At 48.9% G+C, this 16,883-nt stretch overlaps 3 protein-coding genes across 3 annotated transcripts; 1 reads left to right on the top strand and 2 right to left on the bottom strand.

Annotated features, from left to right (window-relative positions):
• Positions 1–1,160: 1,160 nt before the first annotated feature.
• SARC_08185 (hypothetical protein) lies at positions 1,161–1,349 on the bottom strand (the record flags this gene model as incomplete). The annotated part of the gene is made up of 1 exon (XM_014297845.1): positions 1,161–1,349. A coding segment is annotated over one exon (189 nt), but the record flags the coding sequence as incomplete, so codon positions are not given.
• A 1,429-nt stretch (positions 1,350–2,778) lies between these two features.
• Positions 2,779–3,628, bottom strand: SARC_08186 (hypothetical protein). Its single transcript, XM_014297846.1, has one exon. It carries the CDS (start codon positions 3,464–3,466, stop codon positions 2,873–2,875), a length of 594 nt encoding a protein of 197 aa, XP_014153321.1. The 5' UTR covers positions 3,467–3,628; the 3' UTR covers positions 2,779–2,872.
• Positions 3,629–4,155: 527 nt separating this feature from the next.
• On the top strand, positions 4,156–16,140 carry SARC_08187 (hypothetical protein). The gene is made up of 4 exons (XM_014297847.1): positions 4,156–4,833; positions 6,333–12,914; positions 13,635–15,154; positions 15,508–16,140. The coding sequence occupies exons 1-4, from the start codon at positions 4,426–4,428 to the stop codon at positions 15,821–15,823; spliced, it is 8,826 nt and encodes a 2,941-aa protein (XP_014153322.1). The 5' UTR covers positions 4,156–4,425; the 3' UTR covers positions 15,824–16,140.
• Positions 16,141–16,883: the final 743 nt, after the last annotated feature.

Here is a 16,883-nt window from a genome sequence, read left to right on the forward strand (position 1 = left end):
GTGTGTGTGTGTGGTGTGTGTGTGTGTGTGAGTGTGTGTGTGTGTGTTTATATCATATATATATATATATATATATCACGTCTACACACACACCGATTGGGGATAGGCGACAACACAGCAGGCAACGCGGCTCATAAGACAACCACACAGTCGCCTGATTGCCCAATGCGATCACTTACGAAGGTGTAATCCGTGCTGCTGGGGTGGAAGTAGTTGACTGCGGGGCGCGACACAAAGATGGGCTGCGGGGTCAGCGCTATCTTCACCTCTGCCAGTCCTGAAGGAGGGACGGGTATCTCTTTGCACACATTGACAATGGCCCTCTCCAGGTCAGTGTAGTTGGGCTGTTGGCTCAGCATGTACAGATGGGCCAGAATGTCCTATTAAAGAGGAGAAGTGAGGTATGGGCGGGGTACTATCAGTAAATAAATGCATAAGACAGACGAAACATAGTTTGACAACCATTTCTACACGTGTCACAGATAGATTGATAGTAGATACATACAGATTGCGCTTAAATCATGCCGCCACGCTTGATATTGGATTCGATCAGACACTATCGAGATTGATCTTCCGAATACGCACACGGCTGAATCAGAATTCGACACAACTAATACATCTTGATGGCACAGACAGCATCGGACTGTACAATCCACGCCCCAAAGCTTGACGAAGGTGCTGGACGATAAAAGATAGTCACCTGGCCCAATTTCCTAAGTCTAACACCAGAGAACAAACGTCTGTTGAGTTTCCTGGTTGTGGGTGGAGAGCCCACATCATGCGGGTATGCGGCGGAGCTATACGACTTAACAGATTACAACCCCTCGCGCATATTAACACAGCCGCAACAATAAGAACTACAGTCCGGTGTGTGTCCGATATTGTGCCTCTCTCAGCACGCATTGTATATACAAAATGATGAGAGTCTGACCTCTCATTCCCCTCACTCCGCCTTGCACCACTCGAACAAAAATAGAACATGGAACACACACACGCAAAATCACACTCTACACATATCCATATACAACATCATCAAGCTTCCACGCACCCCCAAACGTTGTACACTTCCCATCACAAGCTGCACGTATACGCGCACTTCAGGCTGGCTTCGTGCCCATAAACTGTCTATACTACTATATACATATGCTCGTATATTGTACCTTCAGGGTCAGAATAAGCGGCAGATGAGTCATGAGCGTCAGGCATTTGGGCAAGTATAGATCAACGGGTAGCTCAGTGACGGTCTCCCCACCGTTGACCTCTTTGTTGTGAGCCTCGTACATCCCTTCCAGCTGCACTCTGAGGGCCTTCTCAAGCGGCTCGTAGAACACCAAGGCCCCGCCATACATTCGTGCGCTGTATAGGGCACACAAGCGGGACTATTATAAGCACATATGTGCTGCAAGATCACAGGGGTTTGAAGTCCGAAACCCCTACATTCCTGTGCTTTATACAGCACAGAAGCAGGTATTCCATGAGCATATGCATGTAGCCATGTGATAAGCCATTCACACTTTCCCTTGTTTTGCACATGAACATATCTATGTGTATTGCCTTTATATCGTGCTCCCGATCGGTTTTCCGTTTGAGTTCTCAACCACTGTGCTCCATGAAACATTTGGCACCTCATGCAATGTGTAACTTCCATCGTAAAATCATTGTCCAATGACGTGTATGTCGGAAACCTGTCTCATTTGAGCGTACAAGTATATATACACCTGTCTAATTGGCATGTTTTCTCATATAAGCTGCTTTCTCATTTGAGCCCTACAATATATAAACACCTGTCTAGTTGGCATGTTTTCTCATATGATCTGCTTTCTCATTTGAGCCCTACAATGTATAATAGTTGGCATGTTTTCTCATATGTCTAGTTGGCATGTTTCTCGTAAAAGTTGCTCTCTCATTTGAGCCCTACAATATATAAACACCTGTCTAGTTGGCATCTTTTCTCATATGAGCTGATTTGAGTCCTACAATATACAAACACCTGCCTAGTTGGCATGTTTTCTCATATGTCTAGTTGGCATGTTTTCTCGTATAAGCTGCTCTCTCATTTGAGCCCTACAATATATAAACACCTGTCTAGTTGGCATGTTTTCTCATATGAACTGATTTCTCATTTGAGTCCTACAATATACAAACACCTGCCTAGTTGGCATGTTTTCTCATATGTCTAGTTGGCATGTTTTCTCGTACAAGCTGCTCTCTCATTTGAGCCCTACAATATATAAACACCTGTCTAGTTGGCATGTTTTCGTATATGAGCTGATTTCTCATTTGAGTTCTCCAATATACAAACACCTGCCTAGTTGGCATGTTTTGCCTTCAATAAAGCTCTATAACTGAACGCTCCATCGCTCTGTCAGCAACGTATTAGCGATACAGTAATGTAACATACAGCGAACAAGCGATCCGCAACTAATATGTGGGTGGTGTTAGGCATTCTTCAAAAGCCAAGAATAGGAAGCAGGGATGAGCCCTCGTTTAAAGGTGACAATTGCGTACCTCTCGTAGTACACGAAACTTTTAATCAAAGCGATATGGCTGTAACTTCGCTCTACAGCACCCAGATCTTCGGCATGGGTGTATACATAGATTGTGTCTGCGTGTGCGTGTGCGCATGCATACATATATATATATATATATATATATATATATATATTGTATATGTATATGTAAACAGATATTGTATCGAGATAAAAAAATATAGGAATAGAAGGAATCTAACACTAGAAGATTAACATAAACTATGATTGTAGGTGGTGTAGATGTCTCTCTATAAAGATTACAACTACACACTACATATATGATGCAATATTGCATCCATTAATGCCTTCATACCATTTCGCCCTACCTACATGTACGCATCTCAGAACGTATACAGAGGTATACACGCTAGTTGCTGGTCCGTTATTGAACATGTAAAGACAAGCATATGAACGCGATCGTAGACATATACATACCCTGTTTCGGTGGTGATCACAAAGGAATGGAATTTAGGCTGTTTATACTCCTTCGAGATCATAACACCTTCCGGAAAACAGAACGACAGTACCCTTGAAGGTATCAGTGGTGTCGCTGCATAGTCTTCCACGGGATATCTAAACAATCCCTCTGAATTGTAAGTCAAATCCAATGGAGGCAACTTCGTAACCTTGGGAACATCTAGGCCGCCTCCATCACCATTCTCACTCGCTTGCTTTCTCGCACTACTACTTTCTAACACATTCTTGTTTTCATTGGGGGTGTCCTTGATACTGCTTTTCCGCCCATTCTCTTTCATATGTAAGCTATTGTATGAGATGACCGAATGTCTCCGCGGCGGCAAACTATACGTATCCCCTTTGTCATCTCGGTCTTCACCACATATTTTTTCATCCTCGGGAGTGAGCCCGTGTGTAACATCAACACCGCCAATCAGGAAGTACTCTAGGAAACGAGTCGCCTCGACATCTGGCTCCATATCGAGTATCTATATAGCTATAGAAGTTAGATGTGCGAAGACTTACAAGAACTATAGACGTACCAGAGAACTATAAGCAGGAATACTCCTATTCCATGTGGGAAGCGATACAATGCTTCACTGTCCACGTACATACATCAGATACTGTCAGCATGATCGCTACCTGTATCCTTATTTATCATATATTGATACCGGAGTCATATTTGTATAAAAGACAATGATTATACCCCACAAGCAGATATAGATTAGATTGATTATGATATGAACTCTAAATTTTACACTTAAGCTTTTAGGGATAATTTGACCCTCAACTCGCGGACGCAGGTGCACGGATAAGAAAGATGAAGGCTCAAAGAGGACTTGGGCGGGTAATGTCCAATTTTCGACAAAAATTTATAAAGACGAACAGCCGAAATATAGTACAGATCTGTCTAATTGTAGGACAAACCTGATAGTTTCATCCATACTCGTTGGACAATATCGGATTTGAGGACCATATTTGATGGGTTTTAGAAACTATAGAGTGGATACACCGGGGTGATGACTGGTGACTGATGAGTCACTCACCTCAAAAGTTACGAGCCGTTGAGTGTGCGTTTGCGCTACATATGATTTGCAGAAGGAGAAAGGAACGTTTTACCTTAAACGTGTATTAAAATACCTGCAAGTAGCTCAGATACATACAAGCACACGTACTATGTAGATCATAAAGCACACTGCTTGTTGGTCCATACATTTGTATACCAGTAGCATGTTCTGACAGTATACCTATGAACACTAATCGGAATTTTGGCACGAGTGTACGGCGAACGTATATAGTAGTAGTGTTATGTGGTCATTGCAAGCACCTCTCGTTTGTGAAACAAACGTGACGTAGAGATTGCACGTAATTCAGTCCTAAACAACTGCTGTACGGAGCTCAGCTGTGTTTGTATTTAAGTGTGTAAGTTTGTAACGCAATGGTGAATCATATAGTTGTGTCTCCTGTTGGGACGGCTGCTAGTCTTAGCACAAGCGAAGACGTGGAAAGAATAGACGGAGTTGCCAAATGCAGTGCCCTGGCACATATAAACACCAAGAACAATCGCTTCAACTTGGATGACAAAGTTCTTATTTCCTTAGTTCCTTGCATACCTGTCGATCCGTCCAGCGCGCGACATAGACAGACCCGAAACTCTGTACCACCGCACGCGATCCATAGTATTGTGGAGAAGGAAACGGTTAACACAGGCAAGCCGAAACAGAAAGAAAAAGACGTAGTACCCGATGGAGTGAACGATAACGGCGGTGATGATGATGTATGCGAACGAGTGGTCAGAAATAACGCAAAGCGCGACGACGGCTTTCAGAAGAATGGTGCAGTAGAGGTATATACTGTGTCAAATTGAGAAACGTTCTGTGTACGTTATTGGTTTTAGTCTATTGTGCTTCTCTGTCCAATCCGTGTGCAAAGACATACATTTGAACTATAGCTGGTTGGCAAATGCCGTTTGCTTTCTGTCGTATGCTAATCAGAAAAATCTTCCGACGCATACATCTCTGCACACATAATATAATGTTTGCACATGTGTATGTGCAACATATTCGTAGGAATTCAAAAACCAACTCGAGTTCGTAGACACATTGACGCACACATAGAAGATAACTACGCAAACAGATAAAACCATATCGAGACAGAGGTTCAAGTGGGCACTGTGCCTGGTGGCCTGTATTATTCAATACACGTTCCTTGTAACTTGAGCATGTCACATCTGGTTTATAGTTGTTTGCACATTTGTATGTATTCTGTCCTGTGTTTACAGTTGTATACATGGAAATGATAGAAACATCGCAAGCTCACTACGGCCTTACTCTATGAATTAACATTTTTTATAAGTTCTTCAAACTGAAGCAAGCGAATTTTGAGGTGAATGTGAGTGGAAGGGAGTCTAGTTCATTATGTGTGTGCAGATTATATATCTCTTTCTAAGGTCGCTACATGAATAGCAGTGCACCTTTCTTTGCTGTGCCTTTTCTAATGGTGTGTGAGATTGTGCGCATAAAGAACCGTGTGCAAGATGTGTTTCGCGATAGGTTTTTGCTGCACGCATGTTTTTTCACGGCTATAATTCATCGTCTTCTATATGTATATAGCCATATTCATATGTATACTGTTGTTGCTAGTTGTAGCTTCGTTCCGTCGTTTCACACTCTACTATTGATGGCGAGAGAACTAATGCCTCCAAAGTAATATTATCTATAGAGAGAGAATATATGTGTGTGTGTGTGTGTGTGTGTGTCTCATACTCATTCTACTCAACGCATGAATACATTCATATATATGTCTGTGTCTGGGTCTGGGTCTGTGTTTTTGTCTGTGTGTATGTATATGTATGTATGTATGTATGTATGTATGTATGCACTTACGAGCATATACATATACATATAAACATGTGCATATACGTGCACATAAATTATATACATATACCTACATACTAATTTATATATATATATGTGTGTGTGTGTGTGTGTGTGTGTGCGTGCGTGCGTGCGTGTGAGCGTGTGTGTGTGTTTGTGTGGGTATGGGTGTGTACATATATGTGTATATGTGTGTGATATATATGTGTATGTAGTCATGTATATGTGAAATTATAGGTGGCTTCATTCATGTAGATATAAATATTCGCATGCCCAAGAGATCTAATGTTCACTTCTGTTTACCTGAATTTAATCCATCTTTCGTAACGATATCTGAATCCTTCTCGCGATTTCTCGTTTACCTGACAAGTGTACTCTCTCCAAGTGTATACATTAATAGGCGCATGCTTCATTGTAGGTTTGCTGCCTTGTATGCTGGCTGATCATATTAAGTTCCCTATCCATTCAGGTCTATGACGCGACAGACAAGCTGTGGTATCGGACTCGTATCATAGAAATAAATCGAGATCGCCGACCTCCCACCATTCGAATCCATTATCCGGGGTTCAGTAAAATCTTTGATGAAGATATATCGTTCTACAGCGCACGTTTGCGCCCGGCTGGCTCGGGTAGTGTTGCGCGGTCAGTGGGAGCTAATGTGCGGGGAGACTCCGCAACGAATACGCGGGTAAAGGCAAATAAAGAGGAGCCTCCGGCCGTCGCAACTACGAAAGCCGAACCTCACGGAAACAATAGTCTGGTAGCCCTGATTCGCCCCAGGAAGCGCACTATATCCAACACAAGCACAAACACAGGCAACAATCATGAAGCAAGCACTAGAGGGCGGAAGCAGGCACCATCTGTAGAACCTGAACGCAAGCATAGCGGTACCAATGGGAATGTACACGATAGCGGTAAGGGCTCGGCTGTTCCGGGTCCCAGCAGTGTTATGAGCCGATTTTTGTACAGTCGGAAGCGCTCGCGGGAACGCTCGGACGACTTCGACTCGGCACGCAACGCCCGCAAACGGAGTGCGAGCATAAGCAGTGCGGAGTTAACGAAGTCGCATGTTAGCAACGGTAGCAGCACGCATGACACGGTCAATGGACACTCTGAGAGCACGGTGGGTGCCAAACGGCCCAGGCGTACAGGGGCGGGTAGTGCGGCGCTGAAGAGTTTGTTCTCGTACGGACGGAACATGGGCGATGTGAAGATTGATCTGGAGGCATTGGAAGCGGAGGAACGGGAGAGGAACGGGAGTGAGAATGAGAAGCATGGCCCCGGTGAAAATGATAGTATTGCGCACAGAACACACGTGGTGCCTGGCAATCGGCCTAAGAGCAGTGGCGGCGGTTTGCGTGCGACTGGAGCGGGACACACTCGAGGCCAAGGCAAGCAGAGTATAGGCGGGAAGCCCAGGCAGCGGCACACCAGCACGAGTGAGAGCGTGGAAGGGGCCAACGATGCGGTGGGGAGACCGGTACGTGAGCGTCGCATGGGCAACGGGTCGTCTGCTCTGAATAGCCTTTTCTCGTACGGTCCAACTATGGGCGATGTGGTGATTGATTTTGCAGCGCTTGAAACCGAGGAAAAGGAGGCTGAGGAGAAGGCTGAGGAGCGTCGACTAAAAAAGCCCACGAGGCAAAGTGCCGAGAGTAAGGCTGTAGATGAGGGGAGTGGTCCGGATAGTACTGACATGCCGCAAGATGGTAGTAACAGCAGGAGAAAGGTTCAGTACACGAAGAACAACCGGGATAGCAAAGTTAAGGCCCGTGATATCAGGAATAGGATATCAGAGGGTAAGACATGCAAAGCCAGTGCACGAAGCCGCAGTCAGGACACCAGTAGCAGTACCAGTGCGGCGGTGAGTGACGGTGCGACTGAACGAGTACCCCGCGTGCGGCGACGCACCGGAAACGGGAGGGCTGCACTTAAGAGCCTATTCTCGTACGGACGTACCATGGGGGATGTTGTGATTGATACAACGCTACTGAAAGAAGAAGTGGACGACTCGGATAAGATCGATGCAAGTGGTAGCGAGGATAAAGAGAAGGGCCGGGGTTCGAGCAGGAGCAAGGTTGGTCGTGTGTCGTCGCAAGTGACTTCGGTCGGTGAGAAGGGCGGCTCAGCGCGCAGTGCACAGAACCGCAGTCAACCGCGGGGACAAGGCAATAAACACGAACGCAGCCTACACAAAGCAGGAAAAGCGTCGGAGAGTGGTCAGGAAAGTGAAGGCGGCGTTAGCGGCCGCAGGACAAGGTGCAAGCAGGAAATAGAGAGACATGCGAGAGACACGACTAGAGGTGCTAATGGTCGAGAAGACAGAACAGATGTGCGGGGACGGAGTGTCAGCGCAGATGCAAACGGTGTAGGTAAGGAGAGGGGGGGAGGGTTGGTGAGAGAGCGTGTGCAGCCCAAACGAGGCAGCTTAGGGGACGATGCGAAAAACTCGCTGTTCGTGGACCACCCCCCGTGGTGGGAGGAGACGGTTACCTTGGAGACAGGTTATGATCTAAGTGACGAGGAAGTCGGAGACGAAAATGAAGGCGATGGTGAGAGTTGTGACGAGAGTTTGACTATGAAGAAGGGACAGAGAACACGGACAGCTCGATCTATATCAACGAGCTCACTTACCCGTGGACGCAACGGCACGCACACACGTATACAAGCTCGATCCCGGCGGAAGGAAGGAACAAACACGGGCGGGAAAGCGAGAACACGCACACAGTCTGAAGCGGCTAGTGCCGGCGCCTCGAAGAGTGTGGGGCATAGCAGAACACGTACAAAAAGCGCAGGCGTCGAGGTTCAAGTGGACACCGAGCACAACACAAAGCGTAGTGAGCGGCCCAAACGGGGGTTGCTAGGTGACGAGGCGAAGAACGCGCTGTTTATAGACCACCCGCCTTGGTACGAAGCGACCATCACCTTGGATACAATAGATAAGCTTGGTGGCTTGGACGCTTTTGATGGTGACGTTGAAGGGGAGGAGGGAACGGTGGCGAAAGCTGGTTCACGTAAGAGCTCGCCACACGAAAGTGGCAGTGAAGTCGACTGTAAGAGTGGGAGTGGCACTGAAACGGACAGCGAGACCGAGAGCGATGAGTGCAGACCGGGACGTGGGTGCGCGGTAGCAAATAAGCGTGTACACGAAAGTGACAACAGCGAAGGTGCGGTTGAGAGTGCTGGTGCGCCGGAGGGTACGCGGGAAGGCGATTGTGCAAAGGGGGGCGCGGAGAGGAAAGCCATGGAGAGTCACAAGCAGAAGATCAAGGACTGGGCTTCCCAGGAACGTGGCACTGTAGGTACTAGTAGTGCATCAGATATGGTTGGAGATGTGCGGGATGGAACGTGCACAGAGCCATACAGTGGTGTTCACGGGCCAGAACAGAGCGCCGACGCTGGGGAAGGCGCGCAACAGGCGGGCAGGGGGGCGCAGCACGGCGAGGCACAGACAGCGGGGACGTCAGGACGTAATACGCCCAAACACGTACAGGAAACACGAACCGCCTCTGTAGACACACAGGCTGCTGCTGCTGCACCTGGGCCTGTGCTGACTAGTGCAAGCCCGACTGTGAGCGGTAACAGTCCAAGAGGAGATGAGCGGGTACAGTCTGAGGGCAAAGCTACAGGCAAGGTTGGAGTCGAGCCAACCTCACCTGTGGATGTGTCCGCGCGTCTTGCGAAGGTTTCGTCCAGGCCACACGAAAGTGGGCACGACCGTACAGCGGCTGAGGGCTATGGCGCCAACGAGGCGTGCTCGCGTGTAGTCGACAAAGTCAACGGGGATGTAGGTATAAATGACATGGATGTGGATGGAAAGACGAACCCTGTTGCGAATACGGACGCCAGTTCAATACTTCCCGAGGATTCGAGTCGTGCTTCGCCGCTAATTACAGAGGATACTAAATCGAAAAGCTCGACTTCCAATGCGAACAAAGAAATATCGAGTGCCACACAAGACATGGATGGTGCGCAGGCTGCGACTACAGCACATTTTGAGAATGTGAGCACGCAGGTAAACAATACAAATAGTGACGGTACTATCAGTATGCCACCTTCATCTGACCACCCGGCATGCAGCACCGACCCCCACAACGCTGCAAATATATCAAAATTGGGAACAGATGGAAACTGGACTAAGCAAGCTCCGCGGGATAGCAACTACACACCTGCTGTAGATGCTACGGCGGCCACTGCGGATGCTTCCACGACACTCGCAACCGACACGCCGCATGGCTGTGCAATCGGTGCATTTGGCACAGTGGCTGCTGCAAGCCATGAGGACGATGCAGTGGTGGAAGAGGGCTCATTGGACGGCACCTTAGCCAGCGTTAACCTCACGAGCCACAAACGTCACCACTGGACACCGCAAGCTCTGGCCATGGCCATGCAGGGCCAACATGTTGGCGGCCACGTGTTCGCGCGATGGGTGGATGGCGTGTTCTATCCCGTGCGCGTGGTAGGGGGGACTATGAGTGACACGGAATCAAATTCGGATCCTGCCTCTGTGGAGGTGTCTGTGAAGCCTTCTGTAGGGGTGTCTGTAACATCGGATAAGGCTGAGTTGGACAGGCGCCACAGTGATAGTAGAGGTGCGGCGAAACGTTTAGGAGAGAGTGTGTCTGGGTTATCCGAGTGCAGACACAGCAACAAAATAAGCGCAGCAAGCGGGTTGAAGCTTACTGCTGGTGACCAGGCTGCAGAGGCGAGTACGACTTCTGGGGCAGATACGAACGGTCGTTTGACTATTGGGGAGAGTGAGAAGGCTAACTCTGCCTTGAAAGTCAATGGTTGGCTGTACTACGACGTTGACTTCCGGCCTATTCTTGACAGTGCGGATAGTTTGGAGCCATTGCAAAAGACGGCATCACAAGACCGAAACACAAACATCAACGCCGCTCAGCAACAATCACAATTATCATCTCCTCCTCCGCTGCTGAAGCTACCCACTTATATTACAAACACGAACACAACCACTGATGCAAACATAAACACTACCACAGGCACAAATACGGCCACAACCACAGGCACAAGCACAAGCACAGGCCTAAACACAAATACAACCACAAACGCAATCGCGGCCAACTTGAAAAGCATGCATGTGAAGCGAGTTCCATGGACGGATATTATTGTGCCCGACGCTGCCCTGGAGGCCAAGGTCAGTGAGAACACGCGCCGAGATACTAAGCGAGGTATCAAACGTGCACGTGCTCTGCAACGGAACAAAGATGGGAGTCTGGATGGGCGCACGGCGGCGGCAAGAGCGCTGAAGATGAGCAAGCTGGGCAAAGGAGTCAGTGTAGGCACGTATCGCGCAGGGACTAGCAAGCACACCAAGGTGTGTGTGCCGAATGTAAACTCGCGCGGAGACGCTGATGCGAGCGCTGTGACGGCGACCAACGTTATTGGCGGCACGGATGAGGGGAGGAGCATGCGCATGCGGCGTAACACCACTGTGAGTGTTAGTGAAGGGGCGGAGAAGGAGACAGTTCCAGGACACCCCCGGCGCTCGGCTGGTGCTGTTGCTACGGGTACACCGACAGACGTGAATGGCAGCGGTGCGGCGAGTGTGAGTGGGGGCGAGGCTAGGAGGCCTGCTCGAGAGAGGGGTGTGGGGAAAAGTGGTGGTGCTGGTCAGAAGCTCAGACAGTCACGACTGGGTGCTCAACAACCTGCCGGTGCTAGTGAGCAGGAGGCGGCTGTGTTGGCAGTCGCTACTTCTGGTATTAAGCCAGCAACGGGAGAAATTGCCACAGATGGCGCAGTAGTCAAACCTCAGAGTGCAGGTGAGGATAGTGCGAGCACGCGTGGTAGCCAGGGTGTGGCATCACAGGCTCCAGCAACAGGCGTCTATGGGACTAAACGTCCCGTGCGCACCCGCACACAAGGTATAAAAAGACCGAGCGACGCGGCGAAGAAGGAGCCGATGGCAGATACCTCCGCTACTGCAGCTGCTGTGGCACATGCAGCAAGTCCCGCTGTCCGGGGGAGGCGCGTGAGCAGGTCTGTATCTGAGTCTAGCACACACAGGGCTTCGCGCGAGCATAGCAGTGGCAAGCACGCTCGTGCGCAACCCAAAGCGAAGGGGGCTGCGGATGTGAGCTCAAAAGCCGACGCCTCGAGCCTTAGTAGTACTGCCGCTGCGAGTACAGTTGGTGGTGCGAATGGGGAGGTTTCCACATCTGATAGGAGGGTATCGGGTAAGAGTGTGCTACCTCATCTGCCTGTGCTTATGACTAGTCGTGGTAAGATTGACGGACGGTCATCGGCGGCGAGAGGGGCGAGTATGATCGCGCGGGTGAGTGCAATGAACGCCCGTGCGAGTGGCAGGGGAGCACGTGCGGGGGGGCAGCGCAGCAGACAGTCCAGGCACATGCAACAGGCAGCAAAGCATACAGCTGCCGAGACGCAGACAGGTGCAGCGCGCGCTACCAGTACACACCTACGGCACAGACACAGCAGTGTGAGCAGCCAGAGCAGTGCATCTGGCAGGCAGGCTGCGGGCAAGGGTCTCGAGCTCGATAGGGAGGTAATAGCTGTGAGTATGCTGAGTGGCACAGGTGGTCGAGTGAGGAGCAGACATAGCAAGGATCTCGCCTGGGGATCAAATGCGGGTGGTGTGAACGACAGTCTGCGAAGTGACGGACCTCTGAACATGCGCCGGACTAAGAGCGAGGCTGTAGCTAGCTCGAATGACAAGTCGGGAGCTGGCGCAAGCTATAAGACCAGCACAGGTACGTGCGCAGCAACAGATATGGACACACCTTGGAGCGCAGCCACGAGTCGGAAAACGAGTACACACAAGCCCCCGATGGTAGAGCGACATGTGCAGTGCATGTGCGGAGGGGTGGCCATTGTAGGGAAAGGTATGCAGTGTGCCACGTGTGAGCACTGGTCGCACGATGCGTGTGTGCAGCTGAGTGCGCGGGCGCGCCAATCAGCTACGACGCGAGCGGAGATCAGCACGGGTACCAGGTCCGCCGTGGCAAGTCCATTCACGTGCTTCAGATGTGTGCGAGTGCCCAATCCGTTGCTGTTCCGCGCAGAAGAGGTATGTTGGATCGATTGAGACAGTGGGGTGATGATCATCTGCTGTGAACTCTCCCACCTTCTAGCGCTAAGCAGTTTGGTATTGCGATCTGAGTTTAGATTTTGTTAAGGGGTTGGGGTTTGGCTGCACTTTCTGTGCATGTTTCGCGTATATGAATTCAGTTATTAGAATCACAAAACATGAGAGATTCCTCTACGTAGGTTTTTGCCCCCAGTTGTCGACTTGCTGTGTCGTTTATTAAATTTCTCGTATCAAACATTCTATGTCCATCGAAGCGTTTCGATAAGAAGTCGTCATTGTGAATGTTTTGTCTGGCATGGTGCCCTGTAGGCGAACGTCGGCTGCTGTTATGAGTTACTGTATATCCGCTGAAATCGCGATTTTAGCCTTGCCAACTTTCAATTGGTGATTTGTCGAATTTATATCGATCTGGTATTGTGCTTATTGAGTTGGCCGATTGATTTGTATCCTTTCCACATTCACTTCGAATCATGACGCTTTACGCCAGGATAGGCGATCACTTTTTAACAGTTGTATGCATGCCCGTGTATAAACATTGAGTATTTTAAAAGTCCCTATCAAAAGAGTCCTACTTGTTTTTCAAAATTCAAGACCGCGACAGTGGGAATATTTGCAGAAAGTATGCCTATCATCGTAACCGAGTTTTTTAATGTTTAAACAATCCTTGTATCCAAAATGTATACCAATCCTCGCCTCCAGATACTCTCAGAGGATTTGCTGCCAGCATGCGCGACGGCGGCACAGCTGCGCTCGTCTGTGCTCAACGAAGGACAGGCAGTCCATCGCGCGGGCGCAAAGTCAAGTACAAACGTCATGCCCGCGCAGAAGCCTTCGCATATCCGCTCGCAAATGTCTGAGCCCCCCATGCAAGGCCATCCACATGCGTCGAAGTGCAGGCTGGATGGGCCGCGATCGATGACTGAGTTGGGCTTAGCTTTGCCACAGACATATGCACAGACGACTGGCGCTGAAGCACACGGCCAACGGCTAGATAGCGGTACTCCGCGCGAACTATCCCAGAAACTGGGTGAGAAATCCCTGGGTAGTACGTGCACCGGTGTGACCGCGCCAAGCATTCCGCCGCAAGCGTGTGCACACACACACAGTCCTGGAAGCGCATCCGCAAACGAGGAGCAGCCCGTTCGTGGGCCGGAACCACCTCCATCGAGGACCGTTCCATTCACGCAATCGACCCAGACATTGAATTTGGCACCGCATTCCGGCAACTCGGCTTCAGTCTTGGCTACTGCCACTGCCAACGCGTGTGTGAGTGTTCGTGAAGACGAAGCACCACAACGACGGTCCTTTGACCACACATCTAGTCCAGGAATAGGCCTGGGTGCAGGAATGGTCAGACCACTTACTACTACTATCAGTAGCGATCATGCCGTCCCCGTTACAGATGCAGGTCAAAACTATTCAACAGCTACACATATTGCACCGTTCTCTGGGGAATCAAATGCTGGTCAGACGTCGGCCGGAGGTATACGCACAAAGTGCGACGATCCGATTAATACTCTGCAAACAACCAGCAACATCAAAGATGAAGATGATACGTGGGATAGCACTCTACCGAGAAACCCGGGGAGCGGACCGGAGTATATAGCTCAGAAGGATTTGACTGAGATTGCTAGCGCCGTGCGTGTTGATCTGGCTTCACGAGTAGCAGAAACATCGCCGACCGGAGATTGTGTACGAGCGGATGCGATGTCAAGTGTAAATGCTGGCGATAATTCTAAGACGTATACGCCTAGAGCTGTGTATAACTCGCAAGCTACTCCTGCGGTGACCGATTTAGTACACACAAGAAGTGTGAAATCCGCGCAATCTGACGATGGTTTTCTTGGGAACCGTGAGAGCTTCTCGTCGTCACCTTCTCCACCCATACCTCTCTCACCCACCCCCTCACCCTCACCCACTCAATCACCAGCAGTTGTATCTTCTGCTCCATTCAGAGCGGAATCCGTTTGCAGTGATATCACGATGCTGGCAAATACGCTTGTACTACAACCTGATATGAGTACTAGGCAGCGTACAATTGCAGCCGACGGTTCAGGGGTTGCTGAATTTGTGGACGCAGAATCGGACAGGACAGCGACAAGCGATCTCAGAAAAGTACATCTTCAGCGTGCAAGCACCTGGCAGGCATACAACCTCGCCAAGTCCCGTCTACGCCCTGTTACCCTGGCTGTGAATGCCTGCGCGCATCAGTTGTCTCGGTATGTTGTGGTGTATTCTTCTGTCGGAGGGAGTAGTCTACCTCGTATCGTAGTTTGTATGTATTGCGTATACAAAGCTGCACAATTTCAGCTGATTATCGAATTCCAAAACACGACTTAAGTGTATAAGTTATCTAGATGTGTTATTGAATGGCGATCAATACGTGCGTGTGTCTCTGATCATTGTGCATCAACATCGGACTGTCTGTGCAAGCAACACGTGTGAGGTTTTGAACAATCCACCGGTAGAGGCAACGAATTACGCACGCAAAACGAATGTCTATTGAACCAGACTACCTTTACCTTGCTACGTCTAAATACCATATATACCTATGCTCTGTTGCATTACACAGGTGTAGGAGTGCTTTGCTGTCACTGCCGGAGACTGTCGATATGTCACCGCAACTAGCGGGATCTTCTGTTGAGCCAATCGTCTCAGATTCTGCGTATTCTCAGTCACAGTCTGCTGCACCAATCGAGCAGTCATCGTCGCTTATAAATGAGCGAGGAATGCCGGCATGTGATAGAGCACCACCGAAGCAAAACACTCCCCCACCATCGAAGCTGAATTCGGCTGACTATGTCAGTATGCTTGAACAGATCGAATATTGGCAGGAAACACTGTTACAAAATCTAGAAGACACTCGGGGTTTAATCTCCCCGATATAAATTCTCAGTCACGTTTAGTGCATGAGCCTCGTTTATGTCATCAATAATCGGGGATGTATTGATTTCCGGATTTCATATGCGGATGCGAAAGACTAAGCATCTGCGCGCACACCTCGTCTGCTGGCTCAACGCGTTCACGTGAACACTGTACACTGGAACGACACTTCAACGACAGATTCGCATGCCATCAAGTGAACGAAATATATATCTAGCTATTTCAATAGGCAAATACACACAAGAGGGCATAAGCGCAATAAATAGTCTTAAAAATGTTTTGCAAATTGTGCATAATAGTCTAACGTTTCGCGAATAAAGGCACACAGACTACTCATATTAATCGCGCACCTAATTATAAAAATAGCGATATAGTGCTAAAAGGGAGGCCAATGGAGTTCCCATGCTATGGTGCTGATGAAGAATGCCGATTTAAGAATGATGGGAACTTCATATCGCGATGTATCAACTATTCATACTTCGACGCTCAGCTCGGAACTTTATATATTCCTACAGCCAGAGTAGATATTCCAAAGAGTATCACGCATATCAATAGATGAAGTTTCATGCTCAAGTATGATTCCAGTGTGAATTGATAAAAGGTCAAATTTGACTGTAACTTAATACCCAAGTCGATTCCAAATCGATTTTTGTTTCTGCTATCTCCTTCCTGCTATTTACACTTTACATTGAAAACCCCTAAAACCCTGCCTGTGAGTCACTGGGCCGCTCCTACTTCCTACTACATTTTGGACCGTTAGTATGTACCGTCTAAATTCCCGAGAAATGACAAGTCGGCCACGTCCTGGGCACATACTGACTACGGCCTGACCGGTTGGCCACGCGCTGGCTCCACAGTGGCAACTTCTGGCTCATGAAATTAGGGTTTAGGACGTGTAAAAGGACTCGCTGCAGTCATATGTATTCAAAGTAAAACAGCCAAACTGTGCATACATACAAAAAGACTTCTCAACTGATAGCGTACATACAGATATATAAATATTTACATTAACGGTGCATTCTATTCCTGGTAATAAAGCCCGCTCTAATCATTTTCGGCGCAACG

The sequence above is a fragment of the Sphaeroforma arctica genome (assembly GCF_001186125.1).
Source record: "Sphaeroforma arctica JP610 unplaced genomic scaffold supercont1.712, whole genome shotgun sequence".
Taxonomy (NCBI): Eukaryota; class Ichthyosporea; order Ichthyophonida; genus Sphaeroforma; species Sphaeroforma arctica.